Source organism: Rhopalosiphum maidis, chromosome 3 (assembly GCF_003676215.2).
Source record: "Rhopalosiphum maidis isolate BTI-1 chromosome 3, ASM367621v3, whole genome shotgun sequence".
In the NCBI taxonomy this organism is placed as follows: Eukaryota; Metazoa; Arthropoda; class Insecta; order Hemiptera; family Aphididae; genus Rhopalosiphum; species Rhopalosiphum maidis.
The window spans coordinates 9,845,837-9,865,536 of record NC_040879.1 but is presented as its reverse complement, the minus strand read 5'-3'; the positions used below and the strand labels follow the sequence as shown (position 1 = coordinate 9,865,536).

At 27.6% G+C, this 19,700-nt stretch overlaps 2 protein-coding genes and 1 long non-coding RNA gene across 3 annotated transcripts; 2 read left to right on the top strand and 1 right to left on the bottom strand.

The window, feature by feature from the left end:
• Positions 1-2,502: 2,502 nt before the first annotated feature.
• On the bottom strand, positions 2,503-3,790 carry LOC113560235 (THAP domain-containing protein 2-like). Its single transcript, XM_026965998.1, has 4 exons — positions 3,474-3,790; positions 3,143-3,378; positions 2,925-3,044; positions 2,503-2,854 (listed from the first exon to the last, which is right to left on the bottom strand). The coding sequence occupies exons 1-4, from the start codon at positions 3,545-3,547 to the stop codon at positions 2,682-2,684; spliced, it is 603 nt and encodes a 200-aa protein (XP_026821799.1). The 5' UTR covers positions 3,548-3,790; the 3' UTR covers positions 2,503-2,681.
• Positions 3,791-4,169: 379 nt separating this feature from the next.
• Positions 4,170-6,507, top strand: LOC113559922. The gene is made up of 5 exons (XR_003406078.1): positions 4,170-4,410; positions 4,520-4,695; positions 5,287-5,454; positions 5,625-5,879; positions 5,934-6,507. It is a non-coding gene; the product is annotated as an uncharacterized LOC113559922 (long non-coding RNA).
• A 7,220-nt stretch (positions 6,508-13,727) lies between these two features.
• LOC113559897 (frizzled-2-like) lies at positions 13,728-16,981 on the top strand. Its single transcript, XM_026965678.2, has 2 exons — positions 13,728-15,449; positions 15,983-16,981. Exons 1-2 carry the CDS (start codon positions 14,225-14,227, stop codon positions 16,513-16,515), a joined length of 1,758 nt encoding a protein of 585 aa, XP_026821479.1. The 5' UTR covers positions 13,728-14,224; the 3' UTR covers positions 16,516-16,981.
• The last annotated feature ends 2,719 nt before the right edge of the window (positions 16,982-19,700 follow it).

Sequence of the window (19,700 nt, the reverse complement as noted above, 5' to 3'; positions counted from 1 at the left end):
CTATCAATGTGTTTAGTTGAAGCAGACAGCAGCCATTTAATTCGAGGCCTATGGGCTTTATCACGGCCTTAGATTTGTTTGATAAGGAAGCCGATAAAAAAAATAAATAATTAAATTATAAAACAAATTTTTATTGCACGTTATTTTTCTTATTTAAACAAATTTTGTATCTAAATATCAATAACAATTTTTAACATAGTTTATTCAGATAGGTTAACAATTTTTACATGTTATAAAATAAAATGGTTTTACTGAGTTTCTGTCGTTTACTAGCAGTTTTCATAATCGAGGATGTTATTATTTTACTGTAAGAATATAATCTCACGTTAAGATAGGTTCTGGTTACTTTGTTTATAATATCGATTTTGTGAGGTCTTGCCAATAAATCTGTTGAATTCCAGCAAGCATCACATTTTGGAAATAGCGTGGTGTCTGTCGCCAGTGAGTTTTGGACATTTATCATAATTTTTAAATCCATATTTTTAATAAACATTTGTTTTTTATCCACCATAATGGTTTTAAATAATGTTTCTGTCAATTTAACAATTTTGTATACCCCATAAGAAGCATACTTCAAACCGCCTCTGTTTTTCATAATTGTAAAATATTTTGGTGTGGTATTATTTTGATAAACGTGATCATTTTCAATGTATGGATCTGTAATAGCTTCAATACAACCATCACATTTCAAAGTTGGGATTAGTTTTTTAACAATATATCCACTTATGTAATATAATATATTTTCAATAGTGATGCTATTAAAATCTAATTTATTGTACTGTTCTGCTAACAATGAAATATCAAATTCATTTTCTAAATTTTGTTCTGGTGCTTTATATTTCCATTTGATTGAAAAAAGAGAATCTTCATGAGGTGACATCAGTGTACAGTTTCCTGAGCTAAGTCTTATTGAAGTGTGCAATAAAGTACTTTTTAGAGCATGTTTGAATTGCAAACAGGTAGGATTATTATTATGACCCAATCGACCTCTCATAAATCCAAAAAAAATTTCTATTGCATCTTGGCTTAATTTGTATGTCAGAATAAATTTAAAATGTTGATTTATTAACAAATCCTTTGCTATAGCTATAGTAGATTTTATGGATGCAGCAAAACCTAATATGAATGTTTTTCTTTTACTTTTCCACAGATCTTGCCCAGTAGCTGTCTTCAGTGAATACAAATAGTCAATATTATTTTTCATTTTTGTTTCTAAGTATTGAATATTTTGTTTATTAATTGGTTGTTTAAAGCCTTTTGCATATGGGTTTCTGGAATTCAAGAAATCAAAAATCTCATCTACAACCCTGATGAATCTTATTGTTGCATCACAATTTTCAAAATCTTTTGAGGTCTTGGATAGAAATTGTAGAGAGTCTGCGACGGAACTGCTAAGTGTTTGAACTGCTAACTTTACCTTCATACTATTGCTTTTCCAATTTATATGTGAAGAGTTTATCTTGTTTGCCAATTTAAAGCCCATGTCGTTTTGCAGTTCAAATAATTTATGAATATATCTCCATTCAATAAGACTGTTGTTTGAATCTTTAAATACTCCTAGTGTTCCCAAAGCATTCCTAGCTAATTTAACATTATGGCATGCATCAGGTGTGAAATAAACATTAGCTTTAGTTGAAGTTATCGAAAAATCAGACTTGATAAAATCAAAAGGTTGGTCTAGATCACATCCTAGAGTTTTAAAAGTTGAAGAATTAGCATATGCTCCATCACAGGTGACTGCCACAACATTAATCCCAAATTTATCACATTGGGTAATAGCAATCCTAATTAATTGAGCTTGTACATTTGATTTAATTTTATCTACAAACCAATACCCAATTGGCCATTTCCATTTTTGTTTTAAGCTAGACAACATAAAAACTAAAACCTCCGTTGACTCTTTTTCACAGTCTTCAACTGTCAAACTATTACCATAGTCACAATAACCAACAAACCTTAAAAAATTTTAATTTATAAATTTATATCTAGTTATAATATATTCAACTATGAATAATATTTTCTAATAATACATACATATGACTAACTTTATCCCACTGAACTGATTTTTTAATACTCATGGAGTCTAATATCAAACAACAAAATTTGTCTTCTTTGGGAAATTTACCTATTTCTAATAGGACATCTTGTAAAATACCAGTTTCAGCATTTATATTTGATACCCAATTTCGTATAGCACTTGGATTAGGCAAAGAAATTGAAGTCCTTTAAATTACAATTTATTTTTCAAAATTACAATTTCTGTAACTCAAATATATAATTGTTTCAGTTATTGAGGATATATACCTACCTAACATAGTTATATGCTTTTGGAGAATAAAAATAAAGTGTAGTTGCAAACTTTTTTACTTCTTCGCTGTATCGCCTTGCAGTAGGAGCCACATTACCATTATTTATAATATCTTTTAAAAAAACCTCAGTAAAATTTTTTTCAATTATATTAGTAGTTTCTCTATCAGTACAGGATCCAATAGTAGACATCAATTGCTGATAAGAATAATTTTTATTAATAAAAATTACAATATAGTTTATTAATATATAAATATACAGTTAAGTTTCACTCATCCGGTAATCAGTCATCACTAATCACTAGAGGCATTTCACATATTATAATAACTTATTAAGTGTGTACTAAGACTAAGCCAATCTTTCTCAGTTAGCATTTACGTAAATACCTCAAGTGAATTTATTTTTGTGTTCTGCCTTCTAACCGTTTGTTGTAAAAGTTTAATTCGCTTTTTGAGGTTGGCTTTTTTTGGTGTATCAAACAATTTTTTTTTAAATTTTCTTTTAAGTGTTGGTGTATATGTAGGGGTATGAGGTGACTGGCTGGAATCTGCAACAAATTTAATACATGACAAAGCATTATTGTATATAAATTAAAATTGTTAACATATTTAACTTACTAGGTCCAATAAAAGTCAGATCGACAACTTCATAATTACACCCAGCATTTTCAACACCAGAATCAATAGGTAAATTAGGAGAAGTAGTTATTATATTAATTATATTTGATGAAGAAGAAACTGTAGATAAAAATGTAATTTACTTAATATAGGTAAGTAGTAGTAATAGGTAAGTAGTACAAATACAACATTGAATGTAAAGAAGAATTTAATTTTACCTGAAGAACTATAATTGTGATCAAATTTGTTGCTGCTTAAACATTTTATTGCTTTTTTGGAACAATCGAAATTGGATGGTATAGCTGTATTTTTTAATATAAGTTTTTCGGGGGCTTCAACAAATTCACTTTTATTAAAATGGAGACTGCATAAGCGTGAAAATTTTGTTGGAATGAAGTTATCTCTTTGGATAGAGTGCACCCATTTTTGTCTCCTTAACTCATCGATTGGAAATCTATAATTAAAAACAAAATATCAAACACATTATTAAAAGTGTATTTCAGTAGAGCTAATTATTTTTGATAACTTTTTTGTAAAGTATTTAGTTACCTAAATAATTTTGTAGTTGAACCAACAACCCCGTCCTTGCTACTGCATCCATCAGCACAGCACTTATATGGCATAATTGGAAAAATAGCATAAAAATATTAAGTCTCAAAACAATATACCTATTGCAAAAAACAGAACACAACAATACTGTCAACAGTGTCAACTACTCAGTTTTGAGTTTTCACAGTAGTACAGTACACAAGTCAACAGACAACAACAACAATTGATAAGGCAAAATCTACATCGGCCTCGATTAAAATGGCGGATAATAACTTCGCATATTATCATCAGTTAGCAATCTAGTTTATTATACATATCTGTGGTAGATACACATATTATAAGCTGATAATAATTTTATATTATTCTTTAATTTATCTTTCGTTAATAATGATTTAATCTTAAAAACTTAAACAATTAATTTTTAAATTTAATACGATTATAAAAAAATAAAAATGATGTTACATAAATCTGATTGTGTGTTGTTACTATTCAATAATATGATAACTGGAACGCTCACCGCCCATATGACTAATATAAATAAAAACGAAAGAGGTTGTTAGAAAGAGATAGTGAATACTTTAGGTATTTCTATCTTCGTCTCTATAGATAATACGCCGTATCGTACCTATTCACCATGATAAACTAAATTTTAAGTAAAAAAAACTTATAATATTATAATATTCACTTTTCATTTTTCACTGCTTATCGGCATAATGTGAATAAAATTATGTAAATTGTGATCAACAATCGTCAATGTCGGCATTTTAATCTTCTAAAAGTTTATAATCATTAAATTTTTATTTTTGTTAATGTCCTATAATAATTTCTATAAGTACTTTTAGGTATATTTTTTCCAAAAATAAACAATGGTACATTTTTGCAGTACCTATAATTGCTCCAATACAAGTGATAAACAAAATGAATTAATATTTCACAAGTTAGTATTAATATTAATTGTGATTGATATTTTGTAATGTTATTTATTGTACTATTAATTTAAGTAAAAGGTATATAAATAATTTTACTTTGTATTGTTATTGTCCAAGGTTTCCATTCATTGGTAAAGAAAAATTAAAAAATGGATTCATGCTGTCAGACGGACAAATTCCAATTGTAGTTACATACTACATTATACAATAAAGCAGCTATAAATGGGGAAATAATTTAAAAAAAAATTGTTGTGCCAACTATCTTCGAATTCTCAGATCATTTAATGTCAAAGGTAAAAGAAAGATAAACTCTATAACGAACTGTTGAAATTCAAGTATACATTTCGTTTAATTTACTTAATACTCTAATATTTTATTATATAACAACAATTATTTACTATTGGATAAAAAAAATAAAAAGACAATATAAAAAATATAATAATAGTTAATAAATATTATAAACAATATAAAACTAATCAAATTACATTGATACTATAAAATCTCTTAAAATATTTATTATTATTTCTTTATAAAATCATGGAGGTAGATAAGAAGATTCAATTTACGATAGAATTCTAGATATTTGATAATAATTTAGTAAATTAGAAATTAGAATACAATTAATAATACATATTTGTATAATAATTATTTGACGGATGACTTAGACTTTCCAGTAATAAACTCAAAATATAATAATATATAAATAGGACATTCAAAATTTTAAACAAATAATAAATTTTATATAATTTTAATACTCATTAAAACACATCATTATTCTTTGAATTTATAAATAATATAATTTAAAATGTTATTAAGTATATTTACTAATATTTCTTTTCATAATATATTATATTGTACTGATAAATATTTGTATTTTTTTAAAGGATATGTTAGAACTATAGAAAATGAATACAAATGTGTATGCTTCAAATGGTATAAAAAATATATTTTATGGTGTTGGAGTCTAGATAAAACTAACTGGTGGACAAGTTAATAAGACAGTACATAATTTACATCCAGAAAATAAAATATTACAACAAATATTTAATTGAGTAAGTAAATTAACTAAAGATATTAAAGAAGATATTTTTAAAAATAAATTGAATTTATCACTATTGTTCACATTATTTAAAAATTAAATTGCAAATGTTAAAAATCAAGCAAATTAAGTATTTTCAAATGTAATTGATATTGCTTTAATTTATGATGATTTGTATTTTAGGGATACATTTTGACGTAGTAAAGATGGTAAAGTTCATGGCTTTTGTGATCTTGATGGTATTGCTCATAATGAAGGTTTAGGACAATGGTGGCTGATCTCATTTAATTGTAGAGAAGAGCGAAGAAGAAGAAATAAAGTATTATTTTGTTTCAATCAAATTTAAATTGTATATTATATTACAGAAAAAATATCAAAATGAAGACATCCTTCCATTAGTAGTAAACCTAGAGATCAGGAGAGAAAATTGAAAAAGAAGTATTAAAGTATTATTTTGTTTTAATCAAATTTTAATCGTATTTTACATTACAGGAAAAATATCAGTAGAAGATGCAAATCTTTCCAGACAGTGGTGCACATAGAAAACAATTTTGAAGAGGTTTTTGTACCATCAATATGTTGTATTTACTGTTCCATTCAATATTTATAAGTTATTTTATTTTCATATAATTATAATGAATCACTGTGAATAGCTACAGAATCTCAATTTCAATTAAATAACTGATATTTTAAAGCCCAATATTTTTCTGCGAGTCTTGTATATGTATTAATTTATAATATAAATAAACATTTTTTATTTAAATTATGAGCTGACTATTAAGCATTCAAGCCTCATAAATTTTAAATATAATTAGTTATTACTTAACACATTCTGGTATAAAACAAAATTATACGTAGACGTCTTTAACAAAGATAGATACTCCAAATGTATTCGCTATCTTTTTAAAATTATGTCAGCATAGTATGTGTTATCTCTATCTAACCCACGCGCAACATAGCAAATTTTATGTTCACAATAATGGCTATAATCATTTTAATTTCTCAAATTAGCGTGAAATGACCTCTTATAAAATTTTAAGTTAAGAACATTATCTAAGGCATCACATAAGCGTTTTATTATATTTTAACTTAAAAGCAAATTATGAGTATTTTAAAATTGTGAATTGTTTATACATCTTAAAACTTATATCTTGCTTCAAAATTAAATTATAATAAAATGCTTATGAGGTACCCTAGATAATGTTCTTAACTTTAAATTTTATAAGAGGTCATTTCACTCTAATTTGAGAAATTAATATGGTTGTAGTCATTATTGTGCACGTAAAATTTGCCATGTTGCGCATGGGTTAGACTGGTTAGAGAGAGAACAAATACTACCCTGACATCCTCTTAACATGCTTGGGCAACATTATGTGATGTGCGTTCCAGTTATCAAATGATTCAAATGTTATCTAGACGCTCGTGTTATTTAACTAAATTATTGTCTATGGCAGTGGTTCTTAAGATTTTTATGCTTATGGCACATTTTTTATAACCATATATTTTGACAGAACACTAAGAAAATTAAGTACTGGGAAATTTATATTTTTAACACCTAATAATACTATACACATGTACCCCACGGTCGCGACTCGCTGCACACTTACAGATAAACTGGTCTATAAAGTAAATGATTAAGATAAAATAACTTAAAAGATATTCCTTGTTTAATTGTTATTGAAAAATGCTTTTTTGTTTAATGTGTTTATATTATGACAATTTATTTTGATATTTTCAATATTCAATATAATTTGTATTTACATATTATAATACAATTGCTTATTGTTATTAATAAAATCTTAAACTCTAAGGAATTACGATATTTTAAAACAAAGTATTATTGCAGTCTGACAAGTGAAAAATTGTTTATTTGTTATTTGTTAATTTATGTACAAATATATATAATTTGCTTTAGTTGGATTTAAGTTTAGCCTACTTTACTATAAATGTGTTCTAATTTACATTATATGATATATATAGTTATAATATATAACTTATAAATTTCAAAAATATGTATAATTGATTAGGTTAAAAATAACAATTTTGACTACAGGTGTATTGTGTATAATATATTCTAAGTAGGTAGGACTAAAACATTTTTCTAACTAAAAATATTAAAAATATAAAAATTATTTTTTAGTAAGAAATTTATAAGAAAATCTTTTTATATGGCTAATAGCCTAACTTTTATAATTGTCAAAAATGAAAAACAATTTTAAAATAGCCATTTTGTAGAGTTATTATTTTGTAATATGAAGAAAAAAACAATTTTGGATGAACGAAAGAAACGTCTGTTCCAAAAAATACAGCATATGATATAATGGTAAAATTGTATGGTTTTTATAGTGATCACTAATTTGCTAATTTTATAGATTATATAAAACACATAACTCGTTGATATTTTATGTAAGATTTTTTTTATTTATTTTTAATTAAATACCATTTCTACGTACTCGGGAAGTCAGAATAATAGATTTAATTTTACTATATTAATAAGGTGCAATTAAATAAAAATTAAGACAACCTAATGTTAAATCAAGTTATGCTCTGATAGAATTTTAACATAATAGGTTACTTTATTAATGATACATATTAAACATATCACTATATCAATAATCAATAACCTCACTAGAGTATTATTTAGGTACTTTTAAATTTTTTTAGGCCAATTATAAATTAAATACTACATATTTAAATGTTTTTCAGATGAGACTATATTTGATTTAGATCACAATGGAGTTAAAATTAACTTGGGTATAATTAGCAGTGTAAAATTATCATATTGAATAATATTATAAAAACAAATATTAAATAAAATTTCAATGAGTAATGTATCTATTCTATATTACAGTTTGGATTATCTATCATTGTAGTTATTAAAACTACAATTTTACCATAATATTATATGCTGTATTTTTTTAAAAATAGGTTCTTACCTATTTCCTTTGTTCATTCAAAATGTAATCGATATCAAAATTGTTTTTTCTCTTTATGACAAATAAATAACTCTACAAAATAGCTATTTTCTAATTCCTTTAAAAAAAAAATATTTAAGTGGTATTTTTATGACAGTCATAAAAAGCAGCCTATTAGTCATATATTACATTAAAATAAACTGCAATAGAATATCAGCATTATTTTTTCAAAATTCAGCTACTGATTTTTTTATTAATATACAGTATGTATATTAAAAATAGTTCATAATTAAAAAAAAAATCAATTGGTTCTTATGGTAATTTAAATTTAAATTATATTTATTTTGATACATTTTGACGACTTGAGCAAAAAAATTTGTTCTAAATTGGTAATATGAAATGAACATAACTTAACCTTAACACTATTGTTTGACTTTTACCATTACTTAGTGGCGTGTCCAGGGAAGAGCTGAGGGGGCTGCTGCCCGTCCGCAATATTAAGAAAATTTAAAATGTATTTTAATTTTTGATGGTCTATGAAAATTGCTACTAAATTGTATTTTACAAAATTGATCAGCACCCCGAAAAAAAATCCTGGCTATGCCACTGCCATTATTATTGAGCAGGTTACAACTTATACAGAGTGCTTGTACACAACATGACAATGTTCGTGTATCGTGTTCGCATCGTATAATATTCGTAGTTCGTATAGTTCAAATCTGTAATAATTAATATAGTTGCATATTTCATTGATGATTTTTTTCAAGCATATCTGTCGATGACATTTTAGTATTTCTTGTATATAAAAGTACCTATAGAATAAAATATAAGTAGTGCCAGTTTATCATTTCTTTTATTTGATTTAAAAATTTTCATTGTTGGATTTCTAGTTACATATGAATGTTTAGCATACAAATCAAAACGCATATTGGATAGGTACATATTATAGAGTATTGTACTATTTGTATTACGAGACACGAGTATTATACCTACGATATTTGATTTAGGTACATCATACATATGCCATATGTTTCATACGTGTTTGTCAATAATCATTATCTACTATCTCCAAACAAAACTTTTAAACCCAATTTATTGTATAAATAAAATAACAAGCCCAGTAAAAAATTCATTTCATTTAAGCCAAATACAACGCTAGACTTTTTTCTGAATTACTTTTTACTAGGAACTGTTTTTCCTAATATCGTGAATCGTGATTCGTAACAGGTTAACGTCATGATGGGCTTCGTAAATGTTTAATAAACAATTATGATCTATATTAATAAAATAATAGTTTTTATTTGGACGGTATCTTCCATAGAATAGGTAGACTAGGGCACTAGGTACCCACCTACCAATTACTGAATTGCCAAGGTACGGGCATACTCGCGTACAATGGTGTTGAACATTTTGACATCAATGTTATTAATGTTATTATAAATGTAACGACGCCCACAATCGAGACCGTACACGTTATTGATTCATCACACGTGGTTATTTATAATTCATACAACATCGTATTGGTACCTATATATACATTGAATTATATTATTCTACTGCTGCAAACTGTCTAATAAACGGATGAGGGTCGGGGGGGGGGCGTTCGATCAATATTTTTCAACAAAGAAATAAAACCGAGAAAGTATAATATGTGGGTAGTTTGGACGTCATCAAAAGCTGATTTTTATCGGTATGTAGATACCTACTTAATTTTCAATGTTCCCCTTGTAGGTACTCTCGTTAGTCATCGTTTGAACTTGAATTTAAATGCAAAAAAACCATTAAATATACATTATCAGAATACTACATTACCATTTATATCTTGATAATATATTTTTAAATAGGTATATCTTGAGTCTCCTTCAAATTAAACACACAATTTTAGACTTAATCGTAATATATTCAAAAATTCCAATAGATAGGATCAATGTAGCATAAGTTGCATAGTTGCATTAATACATGAACATTACATACATAGGTAAGAATATAATTTAAGCGACACATATATATATATATACAGTTAATACTTTGGTGGGTACCTACCTATAACTTCAAGCTGTAGTAGGTATACAATATTTATAATATGTTTATACCGGGAAAATATCTTGTGACTTGTGACGATAACATATTATTTGGAATAAAAGTAGTATAAATACATAAGTAGGTACTTATCTAAATCGCGATTTTATTTTGTATAGAACATAAAAATCTATATATTTATAATAATACCTATTAAAGTTTATATTATATGCATGTGCTATTAATTCAGTGTTCTGAATTCGAAAAAAATTCCCGTATAAAATATTGCAGTAAAGAAAGCACTGCAAATAAATGATAAAAAATTACATGATCGGCCAATAAAAGCTTGAAAATTGAAATCGAGATTCTTTATGAGTGGCACTTTAAAAGTATTGATTACACATTTACACATAAGCACTATTTTTTCTTTATGCATTTGAAGATAGTTTAAAATATCTATACATACAAGGTAGGTACCTCATAAGTTGTTCTTACAGATATATAAAAATCTCAAAAATACATATTTTTTTTTACATACCCAACAATTTTAAATTTTAACAAAATATAGAATAATATTATTCGTAGAAACTTAAAACTTTTCACCATTATGTGTAATGTACGATACACAATGTAACATATTACGTTAAAATAGAATATGTCTATTCCTATGTTGCATGAGTGTTAGACAAAGACAGAATATCATCATTTCCAATCTCCTTAATGGACATATTATCCGGCTATAACTTAGAATATAGGTTGTTATTTAATTTATACAGTGCACCTCTATATTCTACAACATGTTCAACATTCAATTTTAATTTTAAAGTTTAATAGAATAGTGGTTATACCGACTAAATTAATAACATAATTTTAAAACTATAAAGGTAATAATTAATAGATATTGATATTATATTATAAAACACAATAACACGGTTATTAAAATACTATTTTGCCTCTCTTCGGCACGAAATACTATAGAGCTATTTGTTATTATATAAAAATATTTATATTACTCTACGCGACGTACACTCTACATGAGACAAAGGATGCAACGAACATGTAGAGAATTTTAAAACATGAATGAATAACATAAAATACTATAAATGATAATACGGGAATACTGAGACACTGGGTACTAGAATAAAAAAATTGTTGAATCATTTCTAATCATTACCCTTCGAGATTTTTATAGTATAGTTGTTTATTTCCCCCTTATTATTTTTATAAGCTTATTATTTTAATAATCATAATATTATATTCATAAACTATAATTATAAATATTATATTTTAATTTAACCACTATACTCAAACGTCAACAAATTTTTTTTAACTCTTTGTTTTTTGAAAATGTATACACATTGCTCATTTTCATTATACAATATTAATATTTAATACAACATTTTAAAATGTATCTATTAATTGCGTATTGCAGATATAGCAGTTAATGCACTTAGGTTTTTACAACCACAAATTATTATTTGCTTAAAATATTTTTTTAATTTACACATTTTTCCAAAATAAGTTTTTCTGTGTATTTTGTATGAAAGAGTGCAGGTACATGCTCAGTAAACTCTAATGTTTTGGTAAAAGAATAATGTAAATAGGATAATATAGTCTTCATATTATTTTATACCAATATGTGTATTATCAAAATTCATTGTCAAGAATATTTATGTTAGAATTTCCTAAATACACTATAATTTTATAAATATTTTGTAGTTTTGATGTATTTATTTTCAATTTTAATTTTTTTTTCTAAATGTAGATAATTTTTTTTTTTGCTATGTATTAATGAAAGATCAAGATTCCCCAAATTAAGTTTTTTATTTACTAATTGAAAAATATCTAAAATATATGCTAATATTTTTATAAGTGTTTAAATTTGGAATTTCGACTAAATTCGTAAAATCTTGAAAATTTGCAAATTATTTTGTTGTTCGAAATTTGTACCAAAATTTTTCTTTTTACATATAAGATACTATTGAAATATCTTTATCAATTTTTTATGATCATTATTAGATAGTAAACATACTTCGCAATATCCAATTTCAATTTTTAGTGTATTTATGAACAATTTTTTGACAAAATATCTAGACCGTGTAGAAAACTTAAAGAGTTTTGAATTAATAAATTATGATATTTTAAAAATTTTGCGGAAAAGTTGCATTAAATTTGTACTTATTTTAGGTATAAGCCAGACTTTAAGTAGAAATTGTTTCTGCGACATACCTGTTGACTAAAGACAATTGCATTCTATTAAAAGCAATAATGGATCACGCATTCACGTATTATAATGTAATGTTAATTTACTATTCGCACATCGACACAGCCCAAATATACAAGTCATATTAATTGCCTAAATATTACTCCTTAAAACACTCTATGCCCATTCTAAAAAACAATAGTATAAGATGGCATAAGCCATCAATATATTATTATAATAATTAAATATTATCAATAGATATAAATACGCAAAGTATTTGAGAACATTTAAATTAACCTATCGCAATACTTATCATTAGGTACCTACTTAATGTACTTTCAAGATAATGTGTAGTTGACGGTAAACTGTTTAAGTGTTTATTATTATTCAATTGAGTAAGTACAATTTATTTATATCATTTGTACGCACATGAACAATAGCTATCAGTATTTGTACTCAAATTATTTTAATAATAAACTTATTTGTTTAAATCTTTCGGATATTTTTGGAATGCAATTGTGAAAAGTGATGTTTTACTACATCGTACAAAAAGTTTTTGATAAAATTTGTACCTATTCGCTGGTTTAACATTTATTTCTTGAAAATCGAATTTTTCATTTTCTGAAAATAATAAACAACTTACAACACGATATTACGATGGAAAATAGAAATATAAGATAATAGTTAATAATAATCAAATAAAAGCAGGAATTTTCATCAGATTAAGGAGTAAAAAAAGCAACCGTTACCACAGTCACGAAGGGCAACGAAAACAATATTTGTTTTGTTCGCCGCTCTTTTATAAACATATAATGTTATCGTTTAGAGTTTTATTGATAATATTTACAAAATTGAATGGTTTTTGTTCTTTTTTGTTCATTTCCGAATTGCGTTTTATACTTTTTGCCCGCCACAGTGGTAAAACAGGTACCTCCTAACAGTACAGGTCCTGTGCATTACACAAAAAAATAAAACATTATCACGCACACCCCCCACACGCGCCGTGTTATCAGCGCATGGAGGTAGAATGATATTGTGCGTCGTGCACGGGGACGGTGTATACAACCGACATCTACAAGCTCCCCGCGAATTCCGGGCTCTTGTTGCTCGGGTTCCGGCTATTAATTACCTCTAGCGTATAGTGCAGCCACCGAACGTAGTGATAACTGGATTGAATGCATTCGATTGTGTGTGCAGTAGTTTGTTGTGTAATGTGTGCACACTAGTCTACCCATTACGGTATAACAACACAACACCCCCGCGTCGCGCTCGTCCGCCGTAGTGGCGTTCTTCGGTGTATGTTTTTTGATTTGTTCGTCCCCGTCAACGGCTTTCAGATTGGTGCATGTGCGTATAGATTGATAGCTTTTGGTTTATAGACATTCGCCGTCTCGTGTGTCGCGCGCGCCGTGTCTGTCCGCCGTCGCGCCGCTCGCCGCCCGCAGTCTGCGACACCGCCGTCGTTGTTTTCCGACCGACCGACCGACCGACCGAATCGCATCGCCAGCAATCGGTGACGACCGCCGCCCGAGTGTCGGGCGAAATGGACGCCGTCAATCGGTTCACGTCCACTGGTGCCCACCGACCAACCGTCGTCGGCGTTTCTCTGTGAATTCCACGCAAGTCGTCCCGTCGCATCCGACACGATGTCGTGCCGACCGCTTATTGCGGCGCCGTCGTTCGCGGCAGCAACGTCGTTGCTGTTGATAGGTTTGTGTGCGGTTTCGTTCGCCCACTCTTCGAGGCAACAGATCCAAGACGGATCGATCGGCGACGACACGACCGGCCACCATGGCCGGTGTGAACCCATCACCATACCGTTTTGCATGGGCATAGCGTACAACGAAACAATCATGCCCAACTTGTTTGGCCAACAGCGTCAAGACGAAGCGGGCTTCGAAGTGCAGCAGTACTATCCGCTGGTGAAAATCCAGTGTTCGCACGATTTGCAATTCTTTTTGTGCAGTGTTTTCGTTCCCGTCTGCACTATTATCGAAAGACCTATCCCACCGTGTCGATCACTGTGTGTGTCAGCTCGTAATGGTTGTGAATCGATCATGAATCGTTTTCAAATCCAATGGCCCGATAACCTAGAATGTTCAAAGTTCCCTGAAAACGGGCAACTCTGCGTTGGTGAGAATAACGTAACAAACACTTCTCCGACACCGCAGACTGGCTTAATAGAACAAAACGGAAAAGATTTTTCAGCGCCAGGTTCTAGACACTTTTCAGGAGACCAAGGATATTCAAACAATCCCAATAGCTTTGACATTGGATTCGTTTGCCCACAACAATTTCGAATTGAGTCTAACAGTAATAAAAAAAGATCTGATAGAAATAATCAAGTTTATACATTAAAAGTTGGCAATAAGGTAGTAAAGGATTGTGGTGTACCGTGTGATGCATTTTGGAGTCAAGATCAAATGCGCAAAGCTAGATCATGGGTGGCTTTGTGGTCTGTATTGTGTGCTATATCCTGTTTGTTTACATCTTTAACATTTGCCATCGATACTCACCGTTTTCGATATCCTGAACGACCAATAATATTCTTGTCTTTATGTTATCTGATGGTTTCCATATCTTATCTGATTGGATATTTATCAGGAAACAACATTGCGTGCAACAAGCAAAATTTAATTACTCAAGGTACAGATGATAATGAATGGTGCACTGTACTATTTATGGTGTCGTATTTCTTTAGTACTGCATCTTCTGTATGGTGGGTTGTGTTGACATTGACTTGGTTCTTGGCTGCGGGACTTAAATGGGGACATGAAGCTATTGAAGCAAATTCTCATTATTTCCACTTGGCGGCATGGACAGTTCCTGCTGCTAAAACAATTACAGTACTGGCTATGGGAAAAATTGAGGGTAAGAAAATATATCGTATAATATAATAATATATTATTTAGTATGAATTATTACTTAGGTATCTATTAATTGGTATGCACAAACCTAGTGTAAATCATGAAAATAATATCTTAGTTACTTTTTAAAGTCCTTGATCAATATGAAATATTAAATAATAATATTTTTGTATAGATAATCAGGGAATCATTGCATTGTAGTGTTTTGTATTTACATGATTATAAATTTATATTAAAAAATCAAAGACAGCCTTTACATTAGACATATTATCAATTTATAAACTATGTAATATATTTATACCTCTATTTGTACACATACTGTGATTCTTATATTTTAATAATAATTACAAATACAATTTCATAGTTATTTAAATATTGATTATTTATATTTAAATTACCTATTATAACAATTGTTTTTAATTAATCTAATAAGTATAAGCACTAACATTCAAATTTTCTGGCCATTAAATGTTATATTTATGTAGTTATTTATGAATTGGTTGAAAAAAATGATTATTTTTTGTTTAAATATTTTAGGTGATGTGTTAACTGGTATCTGTTCAATGGCTGTTTGGAGTGATGATACTGCTGTGAGAGATATGGTGCTGATTCCTTTAGTAGTATACTTGATCTTGGGTACAGCATTTTGGATGGCTGGATTTGTTTCTTTATGCCGCATTCGAAAAGTAATGAAACATGATGGCACCCGAGGTACTGACAAATTGGAAAAATTGATGATAAGAATTGGGGTCTTTAGTGTTTTATACACAGTACCTGCTGTGGCTCAAATCTTATGCTTAGTTTATGAACATGTCAATCTCAGTTCATGGATAATTAGTTGGCATTCTACTCTTTGTCAAGATCCAAAGTATGCTTTACCATGTCCTTCTCAACCCAGTGATCCAGGAAGAAAACCTAGCTTTGAGGTGTTTATAGCTAAATATTTTGTTTCATTATTAGTTGGTCTTACATCGAGTGTTTGGATTTGGTCTGGTAAAACTTTAAATAGTTGGCAAAAATTTTTGGCACGAATTCGACCTAATTCAGGTAAATCTGAAGCATATGTTTAATTAAGTTTAAGATTTGGTTTATTAATGTATCATCAACATTTGTTTATTAATTGAGATTTCTTACAAGCTAATATATTTTACTCCAACCACAGGGCATATATTAATTAGGGATGATTTGATACCACTTTTTGACTATCCAATTAACTTTTATATTGGCTTAAGTCCAACTTTCAATGTACATATTAGTTATCAAAATTTGACCACCCTTAATCGATATATAATTAACATCACTAAATGTCATGTATATAATTATACATTCAGTGGTAATTAAATGTATATTTATGTACATATAAAATAATAATAATCATTATTTAGGCTTGTTTAACAATTTATTACTTTTACTAAGTAGTAACAATAATCCTTATTTCTTAGAAATATAATAATCATTGATGTTACGCTAGAATTATATATTTTTTTTAATTTTATACACCACAATTTCTACTACTATTATTTATGTAATTTTATGATTTTCTAATAATATGTTACACACATATATATATATGTGTGTGTATGTGTGTGTGTGTGTGTGTGTTTTTATTTTATCAGTGTTGGCTTAGCTTTATTGGTATTAACATTATTACAGGTAATTATAATATAACAATTTATTGTTTGAGTATAATTTGACATAAAGACCTAGGACTGAAGCCACACTGGTTTCTTCAAGACTACTTTAATTATCTAAAACAACTATAAAACTATATTGTTACCAAATTCTGTCTTTTTAACAAACTTATTAAGTAATTTTTACATAAATATTTATTCAATGTTAATACCAAGAACCAATAAAAAAAAAACATCTGATGATTTGTTTTCTGTTAAAACTATTATAAACATTTCTTTGTTATACAACTGCCATAATTTTAACATTAAGCTCATAAGACATTATTCCAAAGTTTAATTTTTATGCCCTTAATATTAATTAAACTAAAACCTTATTTGAATCTTCATATTTATATGTTTTGTTACAATTATTATTGTGTTTATTCATTTTAAGTATAAAACATAGTTGTTATGATTAACTATTACTCTCGCAATACTTTATGAACTTAAATCAAAATAATCTTTATATTTATCTTTTACTGTCTACACTAATTATTTTGTTAAATGTACATTTCTTGTAGATTCTCGGTAACTTGAATGTTAATATATAAATTTTAATTTTTAGAAAGGACATTGATGGCCTAACCGTAACTAACCATTTTAAAATATTATTCACCTAGTTTTTTTCAAATTTCAAATTATCGAGAATATACAATTTATTAACATAATCTTTATTTTATATTTATAATTATATATATATTAGTTACTATTGACTGCAATTAATATGGTATTTAATTCTTATATTTATGTATATAGATAAGACTAAGCAATTTTTATATCAATATTACAAAACTGTGTTGAAATGATTTATTTTATACTTTTTGTATGAAATTACAATTTTTGCAAAATAAATGGAATACATTTTCGTACAAAAAAAAATTATATTTTTACATTATATCTCCTTCCTTAATATAGCCTTTATAGAGTTACAAAAATAATTTTTTCAATAATCAACATTACAAATTACGCAATATGCTGATTATTATACACATATGTGAAGTTGGCCCTCTCATTTTGGTATATGGACTCTAAATTTTCACCAATATTTTTGCGATAGATTATTTTTTAGTTAAAAATAAAAACAATTTGTAATTTTAGTAGCCATGCTTAGAAATTGAATTCAAGGTTAATAAATTGTTCTAACAGGAACTTAAAAATCTCAAAAGTACAAATTAGCTATGCTATTATGTACTAGATAATGCAAAATAAAATTATAATGCATATTTAGAGATGTAGGAAACAGAATTTTTTTTTGTAGTACGCAAAAATTTATCATTCAAAATGAACACATCAAATACAATGACCTAATCAATAATGAGATTAACTCGACACCTTCTATAGTTCTATACAATAGAATGTTTTCCCCTTTTTTTGTTATTTGTAATTTGTATATCAAATAAAATACAAAATGTATGTAATACTGTGCATAAATGCATAAAAAAATAGGTAGCTTCTATTAAATATTTATATATTATATGATTTCTTTTACTATGAAAGTTTGAACAAAAATTATAAATATTTAATATTAATGCATTTATGTGTGTAGTTATTTTGTTATAACAAAAAAGTTTTCTGGTTAAAAGTACCAAATTGTATACTGAAAATTTAAATAAAAAATAGGTATAATAATTTGTATTCTTTAGAGGCACAGCTATTTCTACAGTCCTCAAATTATTTTGCGAATTATTATCTTATAATATATATCTTCGTATATATGATTTTTACTAATTATTTCTGATAATATAAACAAATCCAAGTTGTAGGGGTAAGAGAAACTTTCGCATTTTTCGCAAATGAGAAGTTGTGCTAACGGATGCGCTAAAATTAAAAAGTTCTAATAGTTAAAATAAAGTCCAAAAAAATGTGAAGCTGCTCCAACAGCATAACTTTATATTATAAACTTTGTTCCGCGGGGAAAAATTTTGAGATCGTTTTATTGGATTTTATTTTCACTGGTAAGATTTTTTAAGTTTGGTGATGCTGCCATAGCACAACTTTTCTCATGAATTTTTCTCAAACAAAAAATACTTAGGTACTTTTCCCTAGTCCCTGCCACTTGTATTTGTTCACATTTATTTTTGAAAATATTATATAGTATGCAATTTGTATGATAAAAACATCCAAAACATTCTTTTACAAATTTTCAGTATGAAATGTGTTTATGATAGTGAACTCTTGACATTTCAGCGAAAGACTTTCTTACCGGAATACGTTTTGTATTACAAAAAAATAATCAAAATCGTTAGTGGAAACATGTCCGTCAAGTTGGCACTCCCAACTTTTCTCTCAATTCAAAAGATATTTTGTATATAATAAATTGCAAATTGAATTCTAGAACTTGCAAATCGTTTTTTTCTATAGATATAGTGATATGGGTTGCTAAAAATTTATTTTTGGATATTATGAAGTTATACCTATAATATATTGCATAGGCATAAAAATATATAATTAATTTTATGTTTTTTTTCGATTTCATTTAATTTTTGCACTAATAATTATATAAGTAGCCAGGTAAGTATAGCCAAGCTATGGAGGACAGGACTGTAGGAGACAATAAATGAAGTCCATATTATGATGTTATAAAA

Bases quoted from the DNA above. Each gene is read 5' to 3' on its own strand.
- LOC113559897 (XM_026965678.2), top strand. From the start codon at position 14,225: ATGTCGTGCCGACCGCTTATTGCGGCGCCGTCGTTCGCGGCAGCAACG. The intron at 15,450-15,982 runs GTAAGAAAATAT...TAAATATTTTAG, and splicing joins GGCTATGGGAAAAATTGAGG to GTGATGTGTTAACTGGTATC.
- LOC113560235 (XM_026965998.1), bottom strand. From the start codon at position 3,547: ATGCCATATAAGTGCTGTGCTGATGGATGCAGTAGCAAGGACGGGGTT. The intron at 3,379-3,473 runs GTAACTAAATAC...TTTTAATTATAG, and splicing joins TCAACTACAAAATTATTTAG to ATTTCCAATCGATGAGTTAA. The intron at 2,855-2,924 runs GTAAGTTAAATA...AATTTGTTGCAG, and splicing joins TCTGACTTTTATTGGACCTA to ATTCCAGCCAGTCACCTCAT.